The sequence below is a fragment of the Aedes aegypti genome, chromosome 1 (genome assembly GCF_002204515.2).
Source record: "Aedes aegypti strain LVP_AGWG chromosome 1, AaegL5.0 Primary Assembly, whole genome shotgun sequence".
NCBI classification, from domain to species: domain Eukaryota; kingdom Metazoa; phylum Arthropoda; class Insecta; order Diptera; family Culicidae; genus Aedes; species Aedes aegypti.
The window spans coordinates 135,439,331-135,465,706 of record NC_035107.1 but is presented as its reverse complement, the minus strand read 5'-3'; the positions used below and the strand labels follow the sequence as shown (position 1 = coordinate 135,465,706).

Sequence of the window (26,376 nt, the reverse complement as noted above, 5' to 3'; positions counted from 1 at the left end):
TGGCGTACGAGGGGTCCACCAATTTGAGAAAACAAAAAGGACCACCCTTAAGTTTTATCGAAAGCTAGCGATCAGTGACATAAAATTGGAATTCTAACGATGGGTGCCGATGGCGGCCTGGTTTCAGCGAGAATTGCTCATGAATGTTATCTTCTGAACACAAAAGGTTTTATGCTGATTGGCTATGTAAAATAGTGTAAAATTCACTATGGCTACAACTGGCGTATGGCCAAAACCGGTGCTTCTTCCCTACCTTTTTGTACCAACTTAACCATAAGCGTTAGAACCGTGCCATTTGTGACAAAGAGCGCTGGATACGGTGACACGCGGGAATACGGATGGAACTGACCGAAGAGGACGCTTTGAGCTTTGTTACGACATTTTGAAGCCTTCAGTCGATGAATGTGGTGTTCGAGACCGATGCGCAGATTAGAAATTTGTTGTACCATGTTAGGGAAATCATTAGCATTGTTTTATGGAAGCTATCATCAACAATCAAAATGAGAGCTGCCATCAACGATGTAGCTACGTTGGGTACGAAGGACGGAGACGACGTAACGATTAGTTCGACGAGGAATACAGGAAGAGTCTGCAGGAGGAGAATGTAGCGCGCGCAGTCATGCTATTGTAAAAGAGACCAGGCAGAACGTGGAGCTTCATAGACGTAAACGAAAACAGCAGACTAGCCTCTTTCGGTAGAAAAAAAACGCCACCGATTATAAGCGTACACAAGGAGATAATGCAGCTGCGCATCCCGCAAAGGCTTCATGTCGAGAGCAGAGATTGTGCAGGGATAGGGATGGAAACATCTCGACGTACGACCGCGATGCGTAATACTAATTGCAAGATTAAAGCAGTATTTCGATGAACACCTGAATAGTGCTGAGAATGTCATTGAAGGTCTAGATAACGGATGAAATATCTACGTCAGTACTACGGATGATGGAAACTAACCAGCCATCACGTTAAGGGAGGTGAGAAATTGCATTCAACAGCTCAAGAACTCAAGTTATGCTGAGAGCCGGATGCAACAGCAGAGGAATGATTTCCAACAGATTCAATTTATTTGCTTCGCGAGTGAAATGTACATTGTCAACCGAACATTTGAAGAGATGACCAATTTGTACACCCGCCTGAACTGTTAGGCAGTAAATGTACCATGTACAAAACGTTTATACGACTGTTAGTCCTCTACAGTCATGAAACCAAAAAAAAAGGTCTGCAAGCACTAGGGGTTTTTGAGGGTGACGGAGGCTAGACAACGGACAAACGTAATACCAGTGAAGACATTTTCATTGTGGCCAAAAATGTTCACCGAATAAAACCCTTACTTCCTGGTACTCACAATACGCTTGAACGCTAACCTCAGACCTGCAGCTTTGACTTAGAATGGTACAGTATCATGTAGTATCATTTGCTAATGTTCCCTTGATATTATAATTTCAATTACGTGCACAGTTGCAATACTTACAGTTTCAACACCTTGTCCTTTCCACCAGAAGCAACTCTGGAACCGTCGGGAGCCCAATCAACACCAAACACTTCGTCGGCATGCCCGGGAAGTTCCTGCGCTAGTTTCCTTTCTTTCACACTCCATACTTTCAGCGTCGAGTCCTTGCTCCCGCTCAAGATTAACCTGGAATCGGCAGACCATGCCACGGTATACACGGCTTGCACGTGGCCCCGGAATGCACAGATAAACGCTCCATCACCGGCGCGCCACAATCGTACGGACTTGTCGAACGAGGCAGAAGCTATGAGCTTCACGTCCGGCGAATATTTCACATCGTTAACGACATTCTGGTGGCCGGTCATTCTCGTGATGAACTGCTTCTGGCTGGATTTCCACAGATAGAGCGTGAAATCGTCAGAACACGAAACGAACGATTCCACTCCATCCGGACAAACCTTTTCGAACCGTTCGAGGGCGGATTTTTGCATTTCTGTTTCTGAAAGGGAAGGAGAAAGTGTAAGGTAAGTTGTTTGAAAGTTTTGAGGAGCATTCAGAACTGGTTATTCGCCACGTGTCGCCACGTGCGTTGCTCCATGGACAAAAATCAAATTGCAAGTTGTCATATTCGACGATATTAAGTATCCACAGATGTTTATAGATAGCATCCGTTATTGAAACAAGTATTAAGAAGTTATACAACGCACTAAAACTACTGCAACAAGTGTCGAAAGTGACAGCTGTCGGAGTAGCAGAAAAAACAAAATTTTGTCGCATGTTCTCAGCAATCCTTTCAACTAGCACGGAAAGTGTTGAAACCAATCTATTCAATCAAGATCTAAAAGAGAACATGGCTGAAGGTTGATGAAGTATGTTAGATGTGAGAAAAACACAATTTTTTTACTTTGAATATGAGAAATCAGGACGTTGTGTTGGCTATGAAATCAAACTTATGAAATACTAAAACCTAACTTTGATCATCGATTAAAAAAAATCGACCGAGTTCCACTGCACAGACATGTTTCTTAGAGTGTCCTCTGAGAGGTCTGAAAGATACAGCTGCAACTCCCTGCAACTCTTCGAGATTTTTGACTATTTTTAAGTATACTCCTTAACCAGCACAATTATGAAAATGAGTTGTTTGTGATAAAAATTACGAAAATCTAGCAACGCTATGTGGTCTCGGCTCAACCAGACATTATACCAAAGCAAGTTAGTGCTTAAAATAATATATTTTAAAAGCACTTTCCAAGATTTTATTTAAATTTCATATAAAAAACTGATAAATTGAAAAAAAAAATCGATTTTTTGCATGAAGGCGTATAAGTCATTTTTTCAGCTACGAGTGAACAACAAACAACTTCAAATATCATTATGAGCAATAAAAGTACAAATTGCAAGGTATAATTTGGAAAATAATGAAATTGGCGCTTAGGACAGTTTTGCGATAATGCGTATATTATATGTAATTTATGCAAATTGTAGCTCTTTTGACCAGAAACAACTTTCCCTTCCATATCAAGGTGCTCAAATGGCTTGATCTTCCAGTTTTGATTTTTGTCCCGTATCTCTATACATTCAACGCACTGTGCGTGTCTTTAAATTAAAAACTTTAGGGATCTCATGCCTGAAAAAATACCATAAAGAGATCAAACAGTAACCAAAAAACCTAACGGATTCAGGAAATGAGAGATATCATTAGGGCTTATCATATAAGCCGACCAGCCATTTCTTTTAAAAAATATATCGGAAAGTTCTTTTATAGATTTCTTGTGACATTATGAGGAGGTTATCTGGTGAATCTTTTACGAACTTCCTAAGGAATTCCTCTAGAAAATACTCCAGTGTTCCAGCAGGAAAACCTCAAAAGAATTTTTCAGAAATTTTCCAGAAAGTCCTAGGTCCCTAAGAATTTAACCAGAGATTTTTTCCATCGTTTTCCCTAAGAATTTTGTAAGTTAGAATATCTTCAAAATTACTCTAGAGATTCTCAAGGTTTTCAAAGAATTTATAATGGATATCTCCAGCGAACTGTAAAGGGTATTTTTCAGGAATTATTGGAGAAACTCTTGAAAAAATATGCTCGAAGTATTCCTAAAGGGAATTATCAAGTGATCTCTGGCGAAGTTCCTTATTACCTACTTCAACGCAAGGATATCTGAGAGCTCCTAAATCATCATTAGGAAGTCTTGGAGGATTTGCTAGGTGATATGGTAAGCTAATTATATTACGTATTCCAACCCTCTAAGCAGAATCTCAATCGAAGAGTTTCCTAAATAAAATCCTCGAAAAACATACCTGAAGAAAAGATCGGATGAATTAGGTACTGGAGCTTACTAAAAATTACTGGATTTTAGTGCTGTTTCTGCGCGGCGTGTGAGGTGAGACGAATCGAATGAGGTGCCAATTGTCGACTCTCTCCCATTTGATTAACATTGATCGATCGTCTCACGTCACTTGAGGTGCGAGCGACTCGTCTCGACTCACGCGACGCGCAGGATAAGCCCGTTTATTTGAGAAATTTTTAAAGATTTAATGCTTGAGAAATACCTAACGAAATTTGTAAAGGCACCTTATGAGAAATTTGTTGTAGGATCTATTGAGAATTTCCTGAAAGAAGGAATTTATGCAATGACTCTTCCATGGATTCTCATTGAGGACTCTCTCTCTCTCTCTCTCTCTCTCTCTCTCTCTCTCTCTCTCTCTCTCTCTCTCTCTCTCTCTCTCTCTCTCTCTCTCTCTCTCTCTCTCTCTCTCTCTCTCTCTCTCTCTCTCTCTCTCTCTCTCTCTCTCTCTCTCTCTCTCTCTCTCTCTCTCTCTCTCTCTCTCTCTCTCTCTCTCTCTCTCTCTCTCTCTCTCTCTCTCTCTCTCTCTCTCTCTCTCTCTCTCTCTCTCTCTCTCTCTCTCTCTCTCTCTCTCTCTCTCTCTCTCTCTCTCTCTCTCTCTCTCTCTCTCTCTCTCTCTCTCTCTCTCTCTCTCTCTCTCTCTCGCGGTACTCATGATTTCCTCCAAAATTGTCGTTCAGGGTTTCTTCAAATTTCCAACCAGAACATTCTCTACGAATATCATCACAAACTACTTCAGAAATTCTCCGAAAATCAGGCCCTTAAAGAGCTTATCAATGATGTCTTCAGGGAATTGTCAAGGGATTTTTTTTTCGAAATTATTGGAGAAAATTCGAGAAATATTTCTAAAGGAAATTTTGTGGGGTTATGTTGTGAAAGTTTTGCAAGCTTAAATTAGTATTTACGGTTTGCTGTGCTTTTAATTGTCAAAATCTATTGTGTAGAATGATTGTGGTGATTTTTCTTTACTACCACTGCCAACTTCGACTGGGATGCATTAATCGCCATTCTAGAGCAGCGCCACCTTCACCGTTTAGCCAGGTCCGTCACACTCGGGCTCAGATTGGGTACCACTTCTAGTACTGCATTTCGTCCCTCGGTAGTACAAAAGGTACCCAAGTTGACAGATCGCAGTACACTTTTCACGGCATTCTAGATTACCTTATGAGCCATAAAATTTTGGGCAACTGCAAGGGACATGGAGGTCTTTAATTTGTTTTTGGTTTAGCGCTACGTTGGATCACGAATTGACTAGCACTAAACTTAACTAAAATTTTACTACAGTCGAAGCTTGTTATAACGACATCGCAAGGGACCGTCGTAATGGAGAAATGTCACTATAGAGAATAGTTATAACATCAAAATATTTTCCAAGGGACCGAAAAACGTCGCTATAGAGAGCTTTTGTCGCTCTAAAAGTTGTCGTTATAACGAGCTTCGACTGTATTTTGTTTGGTAACACAATGTTCAATAAGCGTAAGGCAGTTGATGTAAGCTCTTATCAAACTTTTGGTATCCACGTGAAGAAGAGGTGCGTGTATGCTTAAAAATCAATATCCCAAAAAAATTGGGATGAGAACATGCGTGACGTGAGACCATCCAGTATCAACATTTTCTCAAATTGTCTTCCATTTCAGCCATTTCCCATCTTCCTTGATGCAAACTTATTGTATGAAGATTCCAAATATTGTTAAGTTTTGCTAAACGTCTTCCACTATCCTTGCAACGGGACCCTGCTATAATCTGAGCAAGCTTCAGAGATGAAACACAATGTACAAAATACGACGGGATCGACAGTCATATCAAAAATAAAATGATCTCGATCATGTCCCTTGCCATTGGGGCCCATTCATAAATGTCCTAACGCTAGAGCAGCGTGCTACCTTTGCCTCTTTGCGTGAGACCGAAAAAAGAAATACTAAGCAGAGAGGCATAAACAAATCAGCGAGGAAGATGCAGAATGGAGGATAATTCAATAACAAAAGTTCCATAACAACTCCGCGAGGGCTGTTTTGTTCGGGCGGGACACTCAAGAGTTCTTTTAAAGTGTGAGTAAATGTGAGGATAGCAACAAAAGAGAAAGAGTACCAGAAAAAAATCCTCTTATTTTTTTACACTCTCACTCGAATCGTTTGAGAATCTGTGTTGAAAATGTTGAGTGCAATTTTTACTCCTCAATAAAACATCAAAATCAGCTCATTTTTGCATCGCAGAGGAGTTGCGGGGCCCAGATAGCCGTAGCGGTAAACGCGCAGCTATTCAGCAAGACCAAGCTGGGGATCGTGGGTTCGAATCCCACCGGTCGAGGATCTTTTCGGGTTGGAAATTTTCTCGACTTCCCAGGGCATAGAGTATCTTCGTACTTGCCACACGATATACGCATGCAAAATGGTCATTGGCACAGTAAGCTCTCAGTTAATAACTGTGGAAGTGCTCATAAGAACACTAAGCTGAGAAGCAGGCTCTGTCCCAGTGGGAACGTAATGCCAGAAAGAAGAAGGAGTTTTGTCAAGACTGGTTGCTAGGACGTGGCCGGAGCAACCCTCGACTGTTGAAATATGGGTCAATTTTGTCCGTCAGCCCATGCTATATTTGAAAACTCTAATTGATTAGCGGATAGAAAGGAATCAAACCTTATTGAATCGTATATGTCTTGACATCTACCATGTATCGTAGGTGATCAACACCATCATAATGTCGAAAATTCAACCCTGAAGCTATTGAAAAACATTTAAATCGCTTCAAATAAGTATTTAGTTTATATTCCAAGCATTTAAAACAATAAAAAATGACTTTTTTTGTGTTGATAAAAACGGAATAATTTGTTGACGAAATCGGAACGTGACAAAATCGGAGCGTGACAAAATCGGAACGTTTTTATCACGTTACCTGTACCTGGTAATTTCTCTAGAGATGCCTCCACTGATGTCTTAGAATTGCCTCTATAGCACGCCTGCCCAACCTTTTTGAACCACGGGCCAAATCGCAGAAACAATTTTGTGTCGCGGGCCACATTTTTAAACGCACAAATATTTACATGAAGTGGGACAAAAGTTAGTGAATAAAGTTCATTAAATCTGACAAAAATCAGTGAATGAAGCAAATTTAATTCGAAGAAATAAAAAAAAAAGATGTTCGTGCACCACGAAAGAACTTTGTCTGTTCCCTCCATCTGTGTACCGCGACGTGTGGCGATTCCCTCGTGCGAGAACATTAGTCCGACAAGGATGACAGCTAATGACAATAGCCCCTTCGGAAATGCCAAGATGGAGAAAAACAGACTTCCGATCCCTAGTATATAAAAGGCCTCGAGAGACGTCATCATCCTCTTCTTTCATCCCTCTACGACGATACATGGAGCCATCATCGACGTTCATCCACACGGAAATTTAAAAATACAGTGAATTAGAAAAAATTAAGTGAACTCTAATGAAAGTGAATTTGTTGTACACGGAGAACTTCGAAAATACTAATTAGGGTGTTAATTATTATAGTCGTTGCATTTTTTAATTTTATGCATTGCCCAGCATATGAAATATGCACCATCAACATATGTTTTGTACTTCGCCATGCATTTTAGGAAATTATTATTTGCAATGCTTTTCGACTATTATGAGCAACACATGGGACTTGGCCATTTTCTTTTACAGTTTCAACTCTTGCTGCTCGCGTCGAAAACAAAATGTGGCTACTTATTCGAGATTTTTTCATAGAATTGATGGTGATACGATAGATCGATGATTCTAAGACTCCAGGGTCCCACAAGTAAGTAAGAAAAACTACAGTAAATAATAAGAGACTATGTAGGAAGAATTGGATTCATTTCAGCCTTCCGGATGTGATCATCAAGCTAAACGAAGCAGACGCTCCCGAGGATGTTAGCGGATTTTATCTTCTACTCTACAATTCACCCTTGACTGGCAAATTAAACTAATAAGCGATTCCAGAGGAAGGTCCACCAACGCCCTTGTATACCGGGAAGCCGGAAGGTATTTAATACTCACCGGGGCTCTATCAAGGATTCCGTTCCGATTACACCTAGGATACACTCATGCAACTTATGTAACGTCGAAACACTGTATTGTCATAGGACTCAAAAAGCGATAGTATACTGATATTTAACGAAATAAATATGATTTTTTTTTTAATCTTTTTTTTTACTTTATGTTATTTTTATATTCCTGGCTTTCGATTTTAAATGTAAACAAAAATAGCGGCAACTAAATTAAATTGCCCCATTATGCATTATCATTCTTAAATATCATTTATACTTTGAAAGAATAAAAGAAAGATATGCATCTCATGGGGTGAATGGACCGAATATGATTTTAGTATGAGTTTTAAGCATCTTAGAATTTATTTATTTAAGCGTGTAGCTTGCATGAAATAAAAATTAAGGTATAAGTGAACATTTAAATTAATTCGAGGAATAAAGTGGACTTAAGGTGAAACGAAGTTGTTGCGAATGCTGTAGAAGAAAGGACTAAATACCAAAGTGCGATCAACTTGGCCTGGCAGTGGTTCTCAGTGTAACCGTCCACCGTTCATCTGTGCTACCGACAAAGTGGTCCTTCGAGCCGGATCTACCGTCGAACTCCGGAGATCCCCAAACCTTCTGGTAGTTTTCACCACGTGCTTGGCCAATCCTGAGGTACCCGAATAACCCAGCCTCCATCGAAGCTTCTGGAGCAACGTAGATTCATACAAGGCAAAATCTTGCCTGTGATCAGGTAATTAGTATTCCTTTCTTTCTATCCCGTTCCCGTGTGAGCTACGCGGTCTGTGCATTCCAGATCCAGCTCAATCTCTACCAGTGATGTCCAACGAGCGGCGCATCAAGTCGTTGAAGACGAGGCAGAAGAGCTTGCTGACGTCATTCTGCCTAATTCAGAAGTTCGTCGACGAGTACACCGAAGAAACTTGCGAGCGTGAAGTGTCTGTCCGCCTAGAGCATGCCGAAACTATCTGGAAAGACTTCAACTCCGTCCAAACTGAACTCGAGACTTTGGACGAGTCTGCCCTCGACGATCACTTGAAGCAACGTGTTGAGTTCGAGACTACGTACTTCAGAGTGAAGGGATTCCTGCTTTCGGTTAATAAACATGATCTGCCGTCACCTCGTACTCCGTCGTCTCCTCATTCAACTGCGCAAGGCCCTCTGTCGTCGCATGTAAGGTTGCCCGACATCAAACTTCCCGTTTTCACCGGAAATCTAGATCAGTGGCTGAACTTCCATGATCTCTTCGTTTCACTTGTCCACTCATCGAACGAACTTTCTAGTATCCAGAAGTTTTACTATCTGCGGTCGTCGTTGTCCGGAGATGCCTTGAAGCTGGTACAAACAGTAGCACTCAGCGCCAACAACTACTTGGTTGCCTGGAACTTACTTCTGGATCACTATCAGAACCCCATCCGACTCAAACAGTCCTACGTCGATTCGCTATTCGAATTCCCTTCGGTCAAACGAGAATCTGCTCCAGAACTACACTCACTGGTAGAAAAGTTTGAAACGAACGTAAAAATCCTCAAGCAGCTCGGGGAGAAAACTGAGTTTTGGGACGTGCTGCTGATTCGAATGCTGAGCATCCGCCTCGATTCTACCACTAGAAGAGATTGGGAGGAATATTCGTCCACGTTAAATGCTGTCTCGTTCAAGGAACTCACCAGTTTTATCCAGAGAAGAGTCAACGTTCTACAAACCATTGGGAAGACAGCTGAGAACTATTCACCTTCTAACTCAATGAAAAAGCCTACTCAACGAATCGTGAGCAGCCACGGAGCAAGTCCAACTAATCAGCGTAAGTGTGTTGCTTGCTCAGACCATCATCCGCTTTACCAATGTGGGGTATTCTCCAAGCTTAGCGTCGATGAGAAAGAAAAGGAAGTCCGGCGTCACCAGCTGTGCCGGAATTGCCTCCGCAAAGGACACCAAGCAAAGGAGTGTCCGTCTTCGAGCACCTGCCGCAAATGTCGAGGTCACCATCACACTCAACTGTGCCTTGGTGCAACCCATATCAACACAAAACCAGCAGATAGGCCTCTTAAAGAAAACACAAACTTACCATCATCGGAAAACCCATCTGCGTCGGTGTCAGCATCTGTCGACGACTGTGCAAGCTACTCATCTGCTGGTCGTGGTGGCAAACGTGTTCTTCTTGCCACTGCTATCGTCATCGTAGTCGACGACAACGGAACCGAACATCCAGCTAGAGCTCTACTTGACTCTGGCAGCGAGTGCTGTTTTGCAACAGAATCATTTTCCCAGATGGTGAAGGCTCAACGCAAACGGATCCACCTACCTATCGCCGGCATTGGACAGTCATCAACTGAATCTCGTTTCAAATTTGCTTCAAAAATTCGCTCGCGCATCTCCGAATTTTCTGCCAACGTTGATCTGCTCGTACTGCCGAAGGTTGCCATCGATTTGCCATCAGCTACATTCGACTCATCATCTTGGGATATTCCATCGGGAATCCAACTCGCAGATCCAGCATTCTACAAACCGAATAAGATCGATCTTATCCTCGGTGCCGAAGTCTTCTTTGATTTGTTCAAGGTTTCTGGCCGAATTCAACTTGGACCTGGTCTTCCTACCCTCATCAATTCAGTTTTCGGATGGGTTGTCTCTGGAAAGAGTTCCCACAACCCAACAAGCACACCAATCATCGCTAACGTCGCCACTATCGCTGATCTGCACGACCTGGTTCAGAAATTTTGGGCCCTAGAAGAAGATAATTTGCAACCCTGCTACTCGGTGGAGGAATCCGCTTGCGAAGAGCACTTCCGTCGGACAGTAAATCGAAACGCTGAGGGCCGGTACATCGTCAGCTTACCCATCAAAGAGGACGTTTTAGCCAAACTCGGCGACAACCGTCGCACAGCCATACGTCGCTTTCATTTGTTGGAAGGCAAGCTCGCTCATAATGCTGAGCTCGATCAGCAATATCGATCGTTCATGGAGGAATACTTCCAGCTGGGTCATATGGAGCGCGTACAGGATCATCAGCAAAATCGTCTACCAAGTTACCACCTCCCGCACCACGCCGTCGTGAGAGAGGACAGCACCACTACAAAAGTACGCGTTGTCTTTGACGCATCCTGTCGCACTACTAATGGACCTTCCTTAAACGACGCACTTATGGTGGGCCCTATAGTGCAGGATGATTTACGATCAATCACGCTTCGATCACGAATGCATCCAATCCTCATCAACGCAGATATAAAACAGATGTACCGGCAAATCTTGACGGACGACAGAAGCAACAGTCTCCAGCACATCGTTTGGAGAGCATCACCAGAATCCCCCTTACAAACCTACGAACTCAAAACCGTTACTTACGGTACCGCCAGTGCCCCGTTTCTCGCCACTCGAGTGCTGCGACAGTTGGCCGACGACGAACAAATCGACTTTCCAATCGCAGCTGACGTTCTTCGTAACGATTTCTACGTTGATGATTGCGCTGTCGTACATAGCGCGACTATTTGATCCACTTGGACTCGTTGGTCCAATTATCACCACAGCCAAAATCTTCATGCAAGCAATATGGGCCTTACTTGATGAAGACGGGAAACCATGGAGTTGGGACAAAATACTACCTCCAACATTCAGGACGCGGTGGGAAATGTATCAAACGCAACTTCCAAACCTCAACCAACTGCGAGTTCCACGCTGTGTTACTTTCTCGTCACCCACCTCGCTGCAGCTGCATGTCTTCACCGATGCATCAGAGCACGCATATGGTGTGTGCGTCTACATCCGCTCAACAAACAACACCGGCGAAGTCAAGATTAATCTGCTCACATCGAAGTCCAAGATAGCTCCACTTAAAAGGCAAAGCATCCCGAGACTTGAGCTCTGCGGCGCGCTTCTTGGTGCTCAGCTGTACGAGAAAATCCTCATAGCACTCAAAATCAAGGCTGAAACTTTTTTCTGGGTAGATTCTACTGTGGTTCTTTGTTGGCTCAAATCTTCTCCGTCGGCATGGGCAACTTTGGTTGCAAATAGGGTCTCCAAGATACAACTGGCCACGGAAAACTGCTCTTGGAATCATGTGGCAGGTGTACAAAATCCAGCGGATTTAATTTCAAGAGGAACAACAACAGACCAGCTCATCGCAAGTAAACTCTGGTGGAACGGACCGGAGTGGCTGGCACTCGACCCCAGCGAATGGCCAGCATCCCACCTCAACATGGTCGAATCCAACGAAGCTCTTAATGAAGCTAAGGCAACTTCTAATAATGCCGTCACCATAGCGGAGGAACCATCATTCATTGATGAATACGTCGCAATCCACTCTAATTATCACCGAATGCTGAGAATCACGGCATACTGCCTTCGTTTTCTACGAAATTGTTGCCTCAAAAGTAACGACCGCAGAACTGGGATTCTCACTACTGTAGAAATCAACGCAGCAGAAACGACTCTAATCAAACTCGTCCAGCGACAATTCTTTGGCAACGAAATCACACAACTACAGCAGGGAAACCAAATCTCAACTAAATCACGACTGCGGTGATTTCACCCCTTTCTCGATGCTCACCAGGTGCTTCGAATTGGAGGACGACTTAGCAACTCATTACTACCCTTTGAAAGTAAACATCAAGCGATACTTCCCTCATCTCATCCATTCTCGGCATTATTGGTGCAATCTATCCATTTGCGCCAACTCCATGCAGCCCCCCAACTTCTTCTCACGATTCTTCGGCTGCGACATTGGGTAATAGGGGCCAGGGATCTGGCCAAAAGGACTGTTCGTAATTGTGTCACCTGTTGTAGAAATCGACCTAAAACGATACAACAATTCATGGCGGAATTACCCTCTACGCGAGTAACGGCAAGCAGGCCATTCACGACGACAGGAATCGACTACTGGGGACCAATACAAATTAAACAACAACATCGACGGGCCGCACCGAGAAAAGCCTATGTCGCCGTGTTCGTTTGCTTCAGTACGAGGGCCGTGCATATTGAGCTCGTGGCAGACCTTAGCACGGCAAAGTTCATACAAGCTCTGCGACGATTTGTTTCCCGACGGGGCATCTGTTCAGACATCCACAGCGACAACGGCAGGAATTTCGTCGGAGCAGCTAACGAGTTGCGCCGGCTTATCAATAGCAAAGAGCACCAAGCTGCGGTGTCCCAGGAGTGTCTTTCGAATGGGATCAAATGGCACTTCAACCCGCCAAAAGCTTCTCATTTTGGTGGGTTGTGGGAGGCAGCAATAGCTTCTGCACAGAAACACTTTTTCCGCGTCTTAGGCCCACACATTCTGTGCTACGACGACACGGAAACTCTCCTCACGCAAATAGAATGTTGCCTGAACTCCAGACCAATTATTCCCATTAGCGACGACCCGAGCGACTATGAGGTGCTCACTCCTGGGCATTTCCTGGTCGGATCCTCAATGAAAGCGGTACCAGACATCGACCATTCAGCAACTCCATTCAACCGACTTCATCAATGGCAGCAGGTGCAAAAGCTATTTCAGCACTTGTGGCAACGGTGGAACCGCGAGTACCTATTCACTCTACAACAACGAACGAAATGGGTGAATCCTCCAACAATTATTGATGTGGGAAGGCTGGTCATTCTTAAAGATGAAAATGCTCCTCCTATGACCTGGCAAACAGCGCGCATCGAAGAATTACACCCTGGAGCGGATGGAATCGTACGTGTTGTGACTCTTCGAACATCACAAGGAAAATTCACACGACCGGTATCGAAAATTTGCTTGCTGCCGGTTGCATCCAACGAAACCAAAACAACACCGTCTTCCAAAACAGCTTCGTCCAGCAAACAACTTTCTCCGTAGTTTCCACATCCATCCTTCAGCAATCAGCAGCGCGGAATGAAAATTTAAGGCCCTTTATCCAAAGGGACAAGGTGAGAACCTGTCCATTAATCCTCAAATTTGCGAAACCCGCTACCGGGTCTTTGTTTTCCATTTTCTCGTCAGCAACCATGGCTTCTGTTCTTCTGCTCCGGTCGAAAAATCTCTTGACGTTTGGACCAAAACAATCTTCGGCATCGGATCGGTTCGTCATCGACCGAGGGACAACCCGCTAGTGGAAAATTCGTTATCATCCAGAAATGTGATTTCTGAAGGGGCCAGGATGTTCGTGCACCACGAAAGAACTTTGTCTGTTCCCTCCATCTGTGTACCGCGACGTGTGGCGATTCCCTCGTGCGAGAACATTAGTCCGACAAGGATGACAGCTAATGACAATAGCCCCTTCGGAAATGCCAAGATGGAGAAAAACAGACTTCCGATCCCTAGTATATAAAAGGCCTCGAGAGACGTCATCATCCTCTTCTTTCATCCCTCTACGACGATACATGGAGCCATCATCGACGTTCATCCACACGGAAATTTAAAAATACAGTGAATTAGAAAAAATTAAGTGAACTCTAATGAAAGTGAATTTGTTGTAGCTTGCATGAAATAAAAATTAAGGTATAAGTGAACATTTAAATTAATTCGAGGAATAAAGTGGACTTAAGGTGAAACGAAGTTGTTGCGAATGCTGTAGAAGAAAGGACTAAATACCAAAGTGCGATCAACTTGGCCTGGCAGTGGTTCTCAGTGTAACCGTCCACCGTTCATCTGTGCTACCGACAAAAGATAATTGCTGCAAAGTATTCTACTGGATATTCTGAAAATCCCTTTCAAAATTGTAAAACAATCTAGTCCAGAATATTTTGATGAATCTACCCCAGAAATTTTGGTGCCTGTGAGAATACCCAGGATTTTATAAAAATCATAATCCAAATTCTACTAGAATCCGACCTGGTATTATTAGCATGACCCAGAATGTGCTAAAATCCTGATCAAGTTTTCACGAAAATCTCGGTCAAAATGTCCAGGATTTGAAAAGAATCGTGTCTATGTCTATGACTCCTTTAGAATCTCGAATCAATAGTCATTTTGAAATGCAACTTTAAAATCTGAGAATGCTAAAAAAATATTTTAAAAGAAACCTATTTAAAAGTTTATTGTAAATTTCAAGGAAAATGTTGCATAGCGTAATATTGTAATCTTGCCCAGAATTTTTGGAAATTATATGTTGAATGCGATGAAAATTCTGGCAAGTGGGCCTCGTGGCCGTGCGGTTAGTGTCGTCAACGCATCGCATCATGGGGTGTGGGTTCGATTCCCGCTTCAGACATTGAAACTTTTTGTCAGGAATGTTTCTCGGCTATGCCACTTGTCTGTTGTCTAGTGTTGAGTTACAGTCTGTGCAGCTAAATGGCTGAAGACGGTGTACGTGTCTTTTAAAGAAGTCTATGGATTCCTGAACATAATTCAGTGAGAATCTTGTCAATGTTATCCGTGAAAGTCGTTTGCAGAATTTTAAACAAATCCTGTTCAACATTTGGTTAAAAGTCTATCTTTTCACAATTATGTCAAGAATTCTGCGTGAAACGCCCAGGTGTTAGTAAAACTGATTTCCAAAATTCTGTGCGAATATTAGCCAGTGAAATCAAGTATGAAAATTTGGCCTTTTGTCCATAAGTTTTGTTCAGGCTGAATTTTTTGAGTGTTGACGGATGTCACGGCAGAAACATTGTCGAAACACCCAGAATTTGAGATTTAGAATTAGAATCATTCATAAAATTATAAATATTAAAAAATTAAAAAACAACAAAACTGTTTAAATAATTGGTAAGCTAAAATATAAGGTTGAAACTAAATTAAAAATCAAATAGTCTTGGTATGTTCTTACTTTGGATTGGTATAATAGTCAACGGGCCAAATATGAGAAGAATGTCCAAACCCTCCGCGGGCCGCACAAAATGAGGGCCGTACGTTGGGCAGCCCTGCTCTATAGCATCCGAATTTCTACTTTTTCGTAAAAATAAAGATAATTTATTGGAATGAAATAAATAAAGTTAATTTATTGGAATGAAAATTTGCCGATTTCAAAAATGTCTGCCATACATCATGGCTGGCTATTCTCTTTTTGTCCATACCGGATGTCATCTGCTCAAATCTGGACGATCCTATAACTTTCTTCTCAACAATTCAGCTTACTTCACACTCCTATCGCTACACTCAAGAAAAAATAGTAATGACTCTCACAAACTGCTACACCTCAAATAGTTCAGAATTTCTTCAAGTTTCCAACCAGAATACCTCTAAAAACTACTTCGGAAATCCTCCTAAGCTTAGGAATTCCTACATAAGTTTTTCGAAAGCTTATTAGGTAAGCTCTCAAAGAACTTATCAGTGATGTCTCCAGAGAAGTTTTCCGAAATTATTGGAGGAATTCCGCAAAGTATTTCTAAAGGAATTTTTTAGTAATCTCTAATGAAATACCTGTAGAAGTGAGCACCATGAGGCAGTCTTGGAGGTTTTTTTTTTGTTGGGATTTGAACCACTGCGACCATTAATTGATCTTGGAGGTTTGCTAGATGAGTTTCTGAGCTATATTGATAAATTGAATCCTAAGATAACATCAAGGATTCAGGATTATGTGAATGAAATAATTGAAAAACATAAAACAGAATACCTGGAGAATAGACCTATTCATATTTTTAAAAATGTCAAACTCCCCATTCAACCAATACTTTGACTTTTCATTATGAAATGAACTTCTGGCCAACATTTCACTCAATCTAGAGTAAATCTAGGTATGCTTCAAATCAATTATGTGTTTTGGGCTATTTTCAAGCTTTAAAAAATCATAACTAGGTACCGAACAAAACATCAGAATTTATCGGAAATAACTCTACATAGTAGTTTATCCAATTCTACGAACTTTTGCCGAACACGATTTTAAGATTGGAGCAAGTTTTAATATAGTTTGGTTGAGGTTTGCATCTCGAGGTTCTTGAAAATCTGTTTTTTCGGGACGTGTTTTCACTGAAAAGCATGCCTGCATGAAAATTGACAAACTTTCAAAGAATAGAATTAGCTTTCAAATAGTGGTAATAGCAAGTGATTTTGATTTTCCACATACTAGTTATGATTTTTCAAACCTTGAAATAAGCCCAAAAGCATATTTTCAACTTGAAGCATACTGAAATCTTTATCAAATGAGCTGAAAATTTGACCAAACTTCGTTCTTGGCATGAGAATTCCGAATACTGCTTGACCGGTAGATTTCCAGACATTTTTTTTTTTAAATATGAACAGGTCTACTGGAGAAGTTTGCAAAGGAATGATCGGAGGAATCACTGGAACTTGCTGATGTGAAACTTTAAATGAACTTTCCAAGCTTTTGGAAGAACGGCAATGCTTGAGAAATGCCTAGAGAAATTTGTAAAGGCACATCATGAGAAATTTCTGGTAGAATTTATTGAGGAATCCCTGAAAAAGTTTTGAATGGATTCCCTGAAATAATTCCTGGAGGCATTGTTGGAGAAATTCATGGTGGAAACTACGGATAAATAATTGGAAAAATCGGTGTAGGAACTGCTGGACAAATCTCCAAACGAACTTCTCCAAAAACACAGTAATAAACATTTGAAGAACTACATTACATTGCTCAATGATTTTCAAGAGCAATTCTTCTAATAATCTTTCGAAAAATATCTGGAGTAACCTCTGTACAAATTCCTTGAAGAATAAGTGAAGGAATCTATAGACAGATTACTGGAGTAATCCCTGGAGAAGTCATTGAAAGAATTTCAGAGAAAATCTCTACGGAAATCGTTCGAAGATTTCCTGAAGGTGTTTCTCAAATGAATTTCCGAAATTACTCGAGAAATATTTGGAAAAAAACTACAGCAAGCGTGAAATGACCGAGAATTGAATATATTGTAGAAATTATTTTTTAATGGACATTCTAAAAAAAAATCTAGAGGAATTTTTGTAGCAATTTCTAGGAAAAAAAAAACTAATGACTGGAAAAAAATCGTCATACAAACTCCTGGAGGAATTCTCATAGGGTTTTTTGGGAAAATCTTCGAATGGATTTCTTATAAATCTCTGGATCAAACATTTGTGAATTTTTCTGGAAGAACTCCAGTAGGAATCGTCGGAAGGAGAGTAACAACTGAGAAATTGGAATTAGTAAAAAAAACTGGTGGAAATCTTGGGGAAAATTTCGGAGTAATCCCTGTGGAAATTAATGAAGTTAGTAGCGATTGTTCAACGATTTCCCGGAGAAAATTCTCGAGAAATACTTCTATGAGCCCTAAAACAACTGAAGGAATTTTTGCACGAGTTCCTGGATAGGTGAAGGTGAAAGAACCACTAGATAGATTTCTGGGAATTCCTGATTCCTCAAGCTTTTCTTCGAGAAATCTGAGAAGAAATTCCTAAAGAACCTTTGTATAAGTATTTGTCATTTGATGACTCTCCATGGTATTAACTCCAATTTGTCAAACATGTCGAATGTGACTGTTTTGCAGTTATGGACACTAAAAGAATCTCTGAGGGTTTCTCTGGAGTCTCTAAAATTTTGCGCCAAGATTCACTACAGGCAGAAAAAAGGAAAAAAGGGACTTAAACCTATTAAAAACCGATACTTGCATTAAATGAGTTATCAAATCCCTATAAAAGAGACCAGCTACCACCCCTGCATTATTGCTACTTACTATCGGAAACTGCATACGATTTGCTGCGGTCCATAACGGGATGGAAAGGTCCGGTGCGCAGCACATAATCCGTATTCAATGCCAGATTGTTGACCCAATGAGCATGTCCTGTGAAAGTTTTGCAGAGTACGCCATCCTCGGCACGCCACATTTTGATGGAGCGATCTCTGGACGATGTGTAAAGCAAGCCCGATCCTCCCCAGCGAACTGCAGTCACTGGAGCAGTGTGACCTGCAATGGTTTTCGTACAGGTTCCCAACACGACGTCCCAAATCCTTACATCATTATCGTTTCCTGCACTGGCCAAATACCGGCATTCGGGGTTCTTGTGGTATGGCTCCCAGCTGAGGCAGCTAACCCACTTCTTGTGGCCAACCAGAGGGCGACCGAGCAGTTTACCCGTTTCGGGACACCAAACCCGAATTTCTCCCGCCTTATCTGCCGAGGCAACCTTCAAGGAATCCGGTGACCATGCTACGGACAGAACCCAATTCCGGTGCCCTGTACAGGTGAAGTGAGGCGTTTCCGTTGTCAAATCCCACAGCCGAAGAGTGGTATCTCCGGACCCACTGGCCAAATGCAAACTGTTGGGGCTGAACGAGAGTGACACGATTGCTTCCGCATGGCCGGGCATTGAGCTTGTGCAGCGGGTTACGGGCCGCACCCGAAAGACAGCTTGCGGCTGGTAGACAATGTCCAGCACATTTTCCACGTCCAACTGTTTGGCGCCAAGCGTTTGCTGAATGGAATCTCGCACTTCGTCGTCGTTGATGAAGAACAAATACGGTGTTTGGTCCTCCTGAAAGTTCAGTAAACTGTGTTAGCAATCAATGTGCATGTAATCCATACAATTCTACAATATTCTCTAGAAAACCATTCCATAGAAAGTATCGTGTCCCAGAATTTCAGTTTCAAGCAAGTATTTTAGCTCAGTAGACCTGATTTTGTCAGTCCTTTTTGCGAAGAACTTTTTGCTCTCACGGTTTTATTATCAAGTTTTCTTCAAATCTTATTGAACTCAGTTAAAGTTGTTATGAATATGCATAACATAGCGAAGAAATAATTATGATTCCTTTTTTTTAAGAGAGCTGAAAAAATCGGAACATCTATGTATTTAAATTATGTTTACGAGTCTTCTTAAATACTTAAGTTATTTAAAGTCTTAATTTACAATTAAAAAAAATCTGGTTGTTTTGCAGCTAGATTATAAGCACTATCGATTGAAGTTTTGATAACGGTTCCAGTTGTTCTACACTTAAATCTGACTTAGGAAAGATTTATTTTTAGGTTCATTGTTCAAATTAAAAAAATCAAGTTTATAACATTAACGTGTTAGGAATACAACAAAAAATCATCATGATTCCTTTCAATTTTTGATTAGCCAAAGCCAAAAAGCTAAATTATCCACATAATTTCACTGAATCATAGGCCAATAATGTCACAGAATCCTGGAAATGGATTTTACCAACTTCGGGGAATACGCAAAATCCTTGATAGGATTATAAAAAAAACAAAAAGGCTAACATGGACAGGGTTCTCACAGAATATTCAACAGGATGCCATAGACTTCAATGCAGGATGTTTGTCGAATGCTATACGCAATTTTGTGAAATTCTGGGTAAGGTTACTATTAAACTCTTAAAAGATTTTGACAGAATTTTAAGGGAGTTTATAAAAGAGTTAAGAGCAATTCTTCTTTTTAAATCCCGGACAGCATTCTCAAAGATTTCAAGGTAGGATTTCAAAATGAATATTCAGCAAGATTCTGAAGGCGTCTTAGGCATAATTCTTTAAATCTCGGACAGAATTCTCAATTAATTCTGAGTCAGATTTTCGCAAAAGCTTTAACAGGATTTTGACACATTCCTGGAAAAGATTCTAACAAAATCCTATGCAGGATTTCAAGTAATACTAGGTTGGGTTCTGGCAGAAGTCTGAGTTAAAAAATCCATGTTATGTTTTTGAAAACATCCTGTTCAAGATTATTGTATGATTTCCAAAAAGTGCTCACTGTATCTAACAGGATGCTTAGCAGCAATTATTTGTTGTTTTTTTTTTTTTCAATTTATCATGTCCCGTAATCCGGGGTAACATTGATTAGCGGGTTAACATTAATCGGAATGACTCATCTCGTTAAAAGTTCAAAAAAAGATTTATCGATGAAACATTTTCGAATCGTGAATGGTGCCTCTCTTTCTTATATTCATATGCTAATGAAAATTAAGATTTTTGCCGAAATTACGTTTACTTCATGCGTAAATACGATTCCGTTGTCAAATCTTTTATAAGTTAAATCAATTAGAAAACATTAACTAATTACAATTAAGAATGTAGAATTTCTTTAGGAAATTGTCTACTTTTAGGCGTATTCCGCGGTTCAAGGTGTTTTTAATTTTGAAATAACTCAAAAAGTTAATGACTTGTAAGAGTTTGGTCTTCATAATCGGCTTCAGGGGCCATGATTTTAGTAACGACATTTCCAATATTACCGAACGTTGTTTACTTGGGTGATCAATGTTACCCCATATCAGCTGAATCAAAAAATCACTTAAAACAATTATTCAAACATGTTTAAATCTTTCGAAAAACAAAATAAAGTATACAGTTTAGTTTTTATCTTGTAGTCGAATTTACTGGATTATAACCAAACAACCTAGTTCCTATAATAAGTAGATAGGTACACTGAAATAAATTGAACAGGCTATTCTATCAGAAATTTCATATAAGCTATAATTTCAGCGCTATATGTACATTTCAAAAGCACTCATATACTTATCATTATTTAAACTCTTCGAATATAAAAAGGGTCAAATAAACATCAAAGATGCTGGGTTAATACGCGATTCATATGCTCACTGAAAAAAATCCACACGCTTGATCCGTGTGTTTAAAATTATGGATCGATTCATGAACGTCTATGTCGATTTGTTGTGATTTTCTTACAAACTTCGTGTGTACCGTGGACGTACCATATTTGACGCGGTTAAGAAAATTCTAAATTCAAACATATGTCAAATTGTCAAAATATGTCCTATGTTGTTTAAATTTGAAGTTATGCTAGCTCAACTATTATAGAATTAGGGAAAAACCAGTAAAAATATATTAAACGGTTTTTTCTTTATGTTTTAATGACTTTTTGTGGAACACATTAGGTTCCTTAATTGACGCATCAATTCTCCAATGTGCCTAATTTGACGCACTATGTTCCTTAATTGACGCACTAAAACATAATTGCTAAAGTTTAAAATATACGAGAGTTTTAGTATTTAATAGTTCAATTAATTGAAAAAAGCGCTTTAGATTGAACATAAAAGTTTAGAGGATAAGGAACTTTTGAAAAAAGTTTTGAAGAGTGTCTTTCGGTAGTACTTTTGCTGTGCGTTCAGTTAAAGTGTAGAAAATAAAACCGATGATTGAGTTCAATCCATAGTCGAGCATTATTGTTCAGTTTAATGTATTTTCGTCGTGATATCAAACAAGGGAAAGGTTTGAAAACAACATTACCCTGGAACAAGGAAGGAAGTTGCAAAAAAGAGGAAAAATTATTCGAAAACTGGAACGAAAACAACCGATTCCAAAAACGGTTGTTTGAGAACCTTTATTACTTACAACACGTGAACTACGTCTATTTGTTCCATGTTCTATGTAAACCTTATGGACCGCGGGACAAATATGCCTAGAACTAACGGCAGTATGGGCCTCTAAAAAGATCGAGAACCATATATGAGGTCATCCATTAAGTACGTCACATTATTAGGGGGAAGGAAGTATTCTGCAAGATGTGACGAATCATACAATTGTTTTTAAGGTTTCATAAAAAAAATGTGACGTAGGGCGAATGGGCGGGATTGTTGTAGAAAATGGTATGTTTGGATCTCATGGACACCCCCTATTCTATAAATTTTACTAAACCAAACATTGAACCAACCTCCTGACGTGTTTATTGAAGCTTCCTTGAAACATTAGGGGACGTCCATAAACCGCGCTAAATTGTACCATTTTCAACCCCTCTCCACCTTGGCCACATTTTGTGTATGGAGAGTGCGAATTTTTTGTATGAATCTTTGTGTTTCCCTGAACTCTTCTCCCAAAAAAACGACCAAGGATTTGGATTTCAAGTTTTCGTTATTTTTGCTGTTGGAGTTTCGTTCGCTGCAAAACCTTGAGTATAGTTTTATCTTATTTATTTATTTCTTTTCCTTTTCTTGTATTACTCGTTAGACATAGTTTTTAATTTCTGTGATCAGTTTTCATTATGGAAACTGACGGGGATGAGGGGGACCCTAAAGAAAATACTGATTGTTCAGAATCCACTTCCTTGACCAAGCCTTTTCGTGTAAAAGTTTATCCCTCTAGTTTTTCTGGGCCTTTTGTCGTATATTTCCGAAAAAAGGAGAAACCCATTAATGTTTTACTGATTTCCTCGGAGATTTATAAAAAGTATAAATCTGTGAAGGAAATCAAAAAACTTTCTTTAGATAAATTGAGAATAGTTTTTGGATCACGAGATGAAGCTAATGCTCTCTTGGAATCCAAATTGTTTTTTAATTCCTATCGTGTGTATGCGCCTTGCGATTCATGCGAAATAAATGGAATTATATATGACGAATCATTGAATTGTGATGACATTAGGAATCATGGTTCAGGTTTTTTTCGGAACAAATCTATTTCTCCTGTCGAGATTTTGGATTGCGTCCGTTTATCGAAATTATTTATTGATGGTAATAATTCCAAATATGTACACTCTAATTGCATAAAGATTACGTTTTCTGGATCTGTACTTCCAGATTACGTAAATGTTGATAATGTAATTTTTCGCGTGAGACTTTATTACCCAAAGCTCATGCATTGTGACCGATGCCTTCTTTTTGGTCACACTTCAAATTTTTGTTCAAATAAACAAAAATGTTCAAAGTGTGGTGAATTTCATTCTTCATCCACTTGTAAAAACCTATCTAATTTGTGTATTTATTGTAAACAGAATCACAATTCTTTGAAAGAATGTGCTGTTTACATTGAAAATCAATCAAAATTCAATCAAAAAATTAAAAATAAAAATCTTCTATCTTATGCAGAAGTAATGAAATCGACAGATAACATTACTTCCGCAAATACTTTTGAAATTTTGTCAGATGATGACGGTGTTGCTAACCAAGAAAATTTTGGCAATTATGTTTACAAACCTCCTAGCAAAAGAAAAAGATCGAACAATAAAACTTCTAACAATCATAATCAATTTTTTGAACCTCAACCGTCTACTTCTTTTAATGTTAGTTTTCCTCCTTTAAATGGTACTAATTCTTCTAAAAATATTCCCGGATTTCATAAAATAGAGACAGATCCTACATCTAACAGTAAAAATCAAAATACAAACAATTTATCGGAAGAGAAAGCAAAAGAGGATACTGATAATTCTATTTTGAACATTTTAGAAGAAATAGTAGATTTTTTGGGATTGAACGATTTTTGGAAAAAAATAATTAAATTATTTTTACCTATTTTGGCTACCTTTTTAAATAAATTGAATTCTTTTGGTCCTCTTTTATCTTCATTTTTCTCTCTGTAATGGCTTCAATTAATTTAAATAATATGAACATTTTACAATGGAATTGCCGTAGCATTATTCCAAAATTTGATAGATTAAAAGCTTTGATTTGCAGTTATAATATAGATTTGTTTTGTTTAAATGAAACCTGGTTAGATTCATCCAAATTCTTTCATGTTTCAAAATTTAATATAATTCGAAAAGATAGAGATTCTTCATATGGAGGAGTTCTTATTGGAATTCGTGATGATATAGAATTCAAATATTTAGATTTATCAATGCATTCACAAGTTGAATATGTTGCTATTTCTATTAAAAAAGAAAAGTGTGAATTTTCAATTATTTGCTTTTATATTCCTCCAAATTCTACGTTTTCTTTATCGCAAATCAAAAATATATTGAATGAAGTTCCTCCTCCATTTTATATATTAGGCGATTTTAACGCACATAATTTTGCTTGGGGTAGTAACAAGACGGACGGTAGAGGTTCATTGATTATGGATTTAATCGATGATTTAAATTTGCATATCCTAAATGATGGATCTTTTACTAGGATTGTTGTACCACCAAATCATCATTCATGCATTGACTTGTCTTTATGCTCTAATAGTTTATCTTTAAAATCTTTTTGGAAAACTATTGACGATCCTAATGGTAGTGATCACTTACCAATTTTAATTGAAATTCAAAATCCTGTTCGTGGTAAATTAGTTAATGACTCTAATCTTCCTGATATATGTAACAATGTCAATTGGACGAAATTTACTGATCTTGTATCCTTTTCATTAATTCATCTTATTGATTCGGTATCTCCAATTGACAATTACAATAATTTTTCAAAATTAATAATTGATTGTTTACTCAAATCACAAAATAAAAAAAATGTTTCGCGATTTATAAAAAAAAATCGCCCTTCTTTCTGGTGGGATAATGAATGTTCCATTGCTTTGAAAACTAAATCTGATGCTTTTAAATTATTTCGTAAATCAGGCTCCAGAAATCATTATTTTGCATATCGTAAAACTGAAGCACAATTCATAAGACTAACTAAATCCAAAAAGAGAAATTATTGGAAAAATTTTGTTCAAAATTTAGATAGAGAAACTTCTTTATCTACCTTGTGGACTGTTGCCAGAAATCTAAGAAATTATGATCCCGCCGTTCCTACTGTTTTAGAATATTCAGAAGAATGGATACATGAGTTTGCTTCAAAAATTTGTCCTGATTTTGCCCCACGTTCCATTAAATTTAAAAATAGTTCACTAAATTATTTTCCTGAGCTTTGTTGTCCATTTTCATTACCCGAGTTCAATTTAGCATTATCAATTACTAAAAATACTGCCCCAGGTATTGATAACATTAAATTTATTGTGTTAAAAAATTTACCTGATGATGGAAAAATTCGTTTACTTTCAATATATAATACTTTCCTATCTCAAAATATCATTCCTAATGAATGGCGCTTTATCAAAGTTATCAGTATCCTAAAGCCTGGCAGAGATCCATCTTCAGCTGATAGCAGAAGACCTATTAGTTTATTATCTTGTTTGCGTAAACTTTTGGAAAGAATGATTTTGAATCGTCTTGAATTGTGGGCTGAAAACAATAACATTTTTTCATCATCTCAATTTGGATTTAGGAGAGGTCGTGGTACTCGCGATTGTGTTTCACTTTTAGCTTCACAAATTCAACTTTCATTTAATAAAAAACAGGACTTAGTTTCCACTTTTCTTGATGTTTCTGGAGCCTATGATTCTGTTCTAATTGACTTATTGTTTGAAAAGATGAATAATTTCAAAATTCCCAGTATGTTTTCTAATTTCTTATATAATTTATTTTCTTTCAAAATTATGAATTTTTTCCATAATGGAGACTCAAAATTATTAAGACATAGTTATTTTGGACTTCCACAAGGATCATGTTTAAGTCCATTTTTATATAATTTGTTTACCAGCGATATGGCATCAATAATTCCTAATGGCTGTTATTTGCTTCAATTTGCTGATGATAATGTTATTTCTATCAGCGGCAAAAGTAGAGAAGTCATTAGTCATTTTATGCAATGTGCCTTGAATAATATTGATTCATGGGCTCATGAGAACGGATTTTCGTTTTCTGTTCAAAAAACTAAATATATAATCTTTTCGAGAAAACATTCGAACATTTCCATTAATTTATATCTTAATGGAATCGAAATTGAACAAGTTGATGAATTTAAATACCTTGGCATATGGTTTGATTCTAAATTAAATTGGAACTTTCAAATTAAACAAATTCAAAAAACATGTTCGAAACGAATCAATTTTCTCCGTACTATTACAGGTACTTGGTGGGGTGCTAATCCATCTGATTTGATTACACTTTACAAAACTACTATTCGTTCAGTAATGGAATATGGTTGTTTCACTTTTGGAAGTGCTGCACAAACACATTTTATCAAACTTGAAAAAATACAATTTCGTTGTTTGAGAATTTGTTTGAAACTTATGAATTC

At 39.0% G+C, this 26,376-nt stretch overlaps 1 protein-coding gene across 1 annotated transcript in view; it reads right to left on the bottom strand.

Annotated features, from left to right (window-relative positions):
- LOC5564060 (protein Notchless) overlaps positions 1-26,376 on the bottom strand; it is a 35,278-nt gene that overhangs the window by 4,050 nt on the left and 4,852 nt on the right. The window contains exons 2-3 of the mRNA XM_021848147.1: positions 18,338-19,136; positions 1,472-1,949 (exon numbers count right to left, since the gene is read on the bottom strand). Coding sequence (XP_021703839.1) covers positions 1,472-1,949; positions 18,338-19,136 — 1,277 coding nt within the window. The remainder of the gene's footprint in view (positions 1-1,471; positions 1,950-18,337; positions 19,137-26,376) is intronic.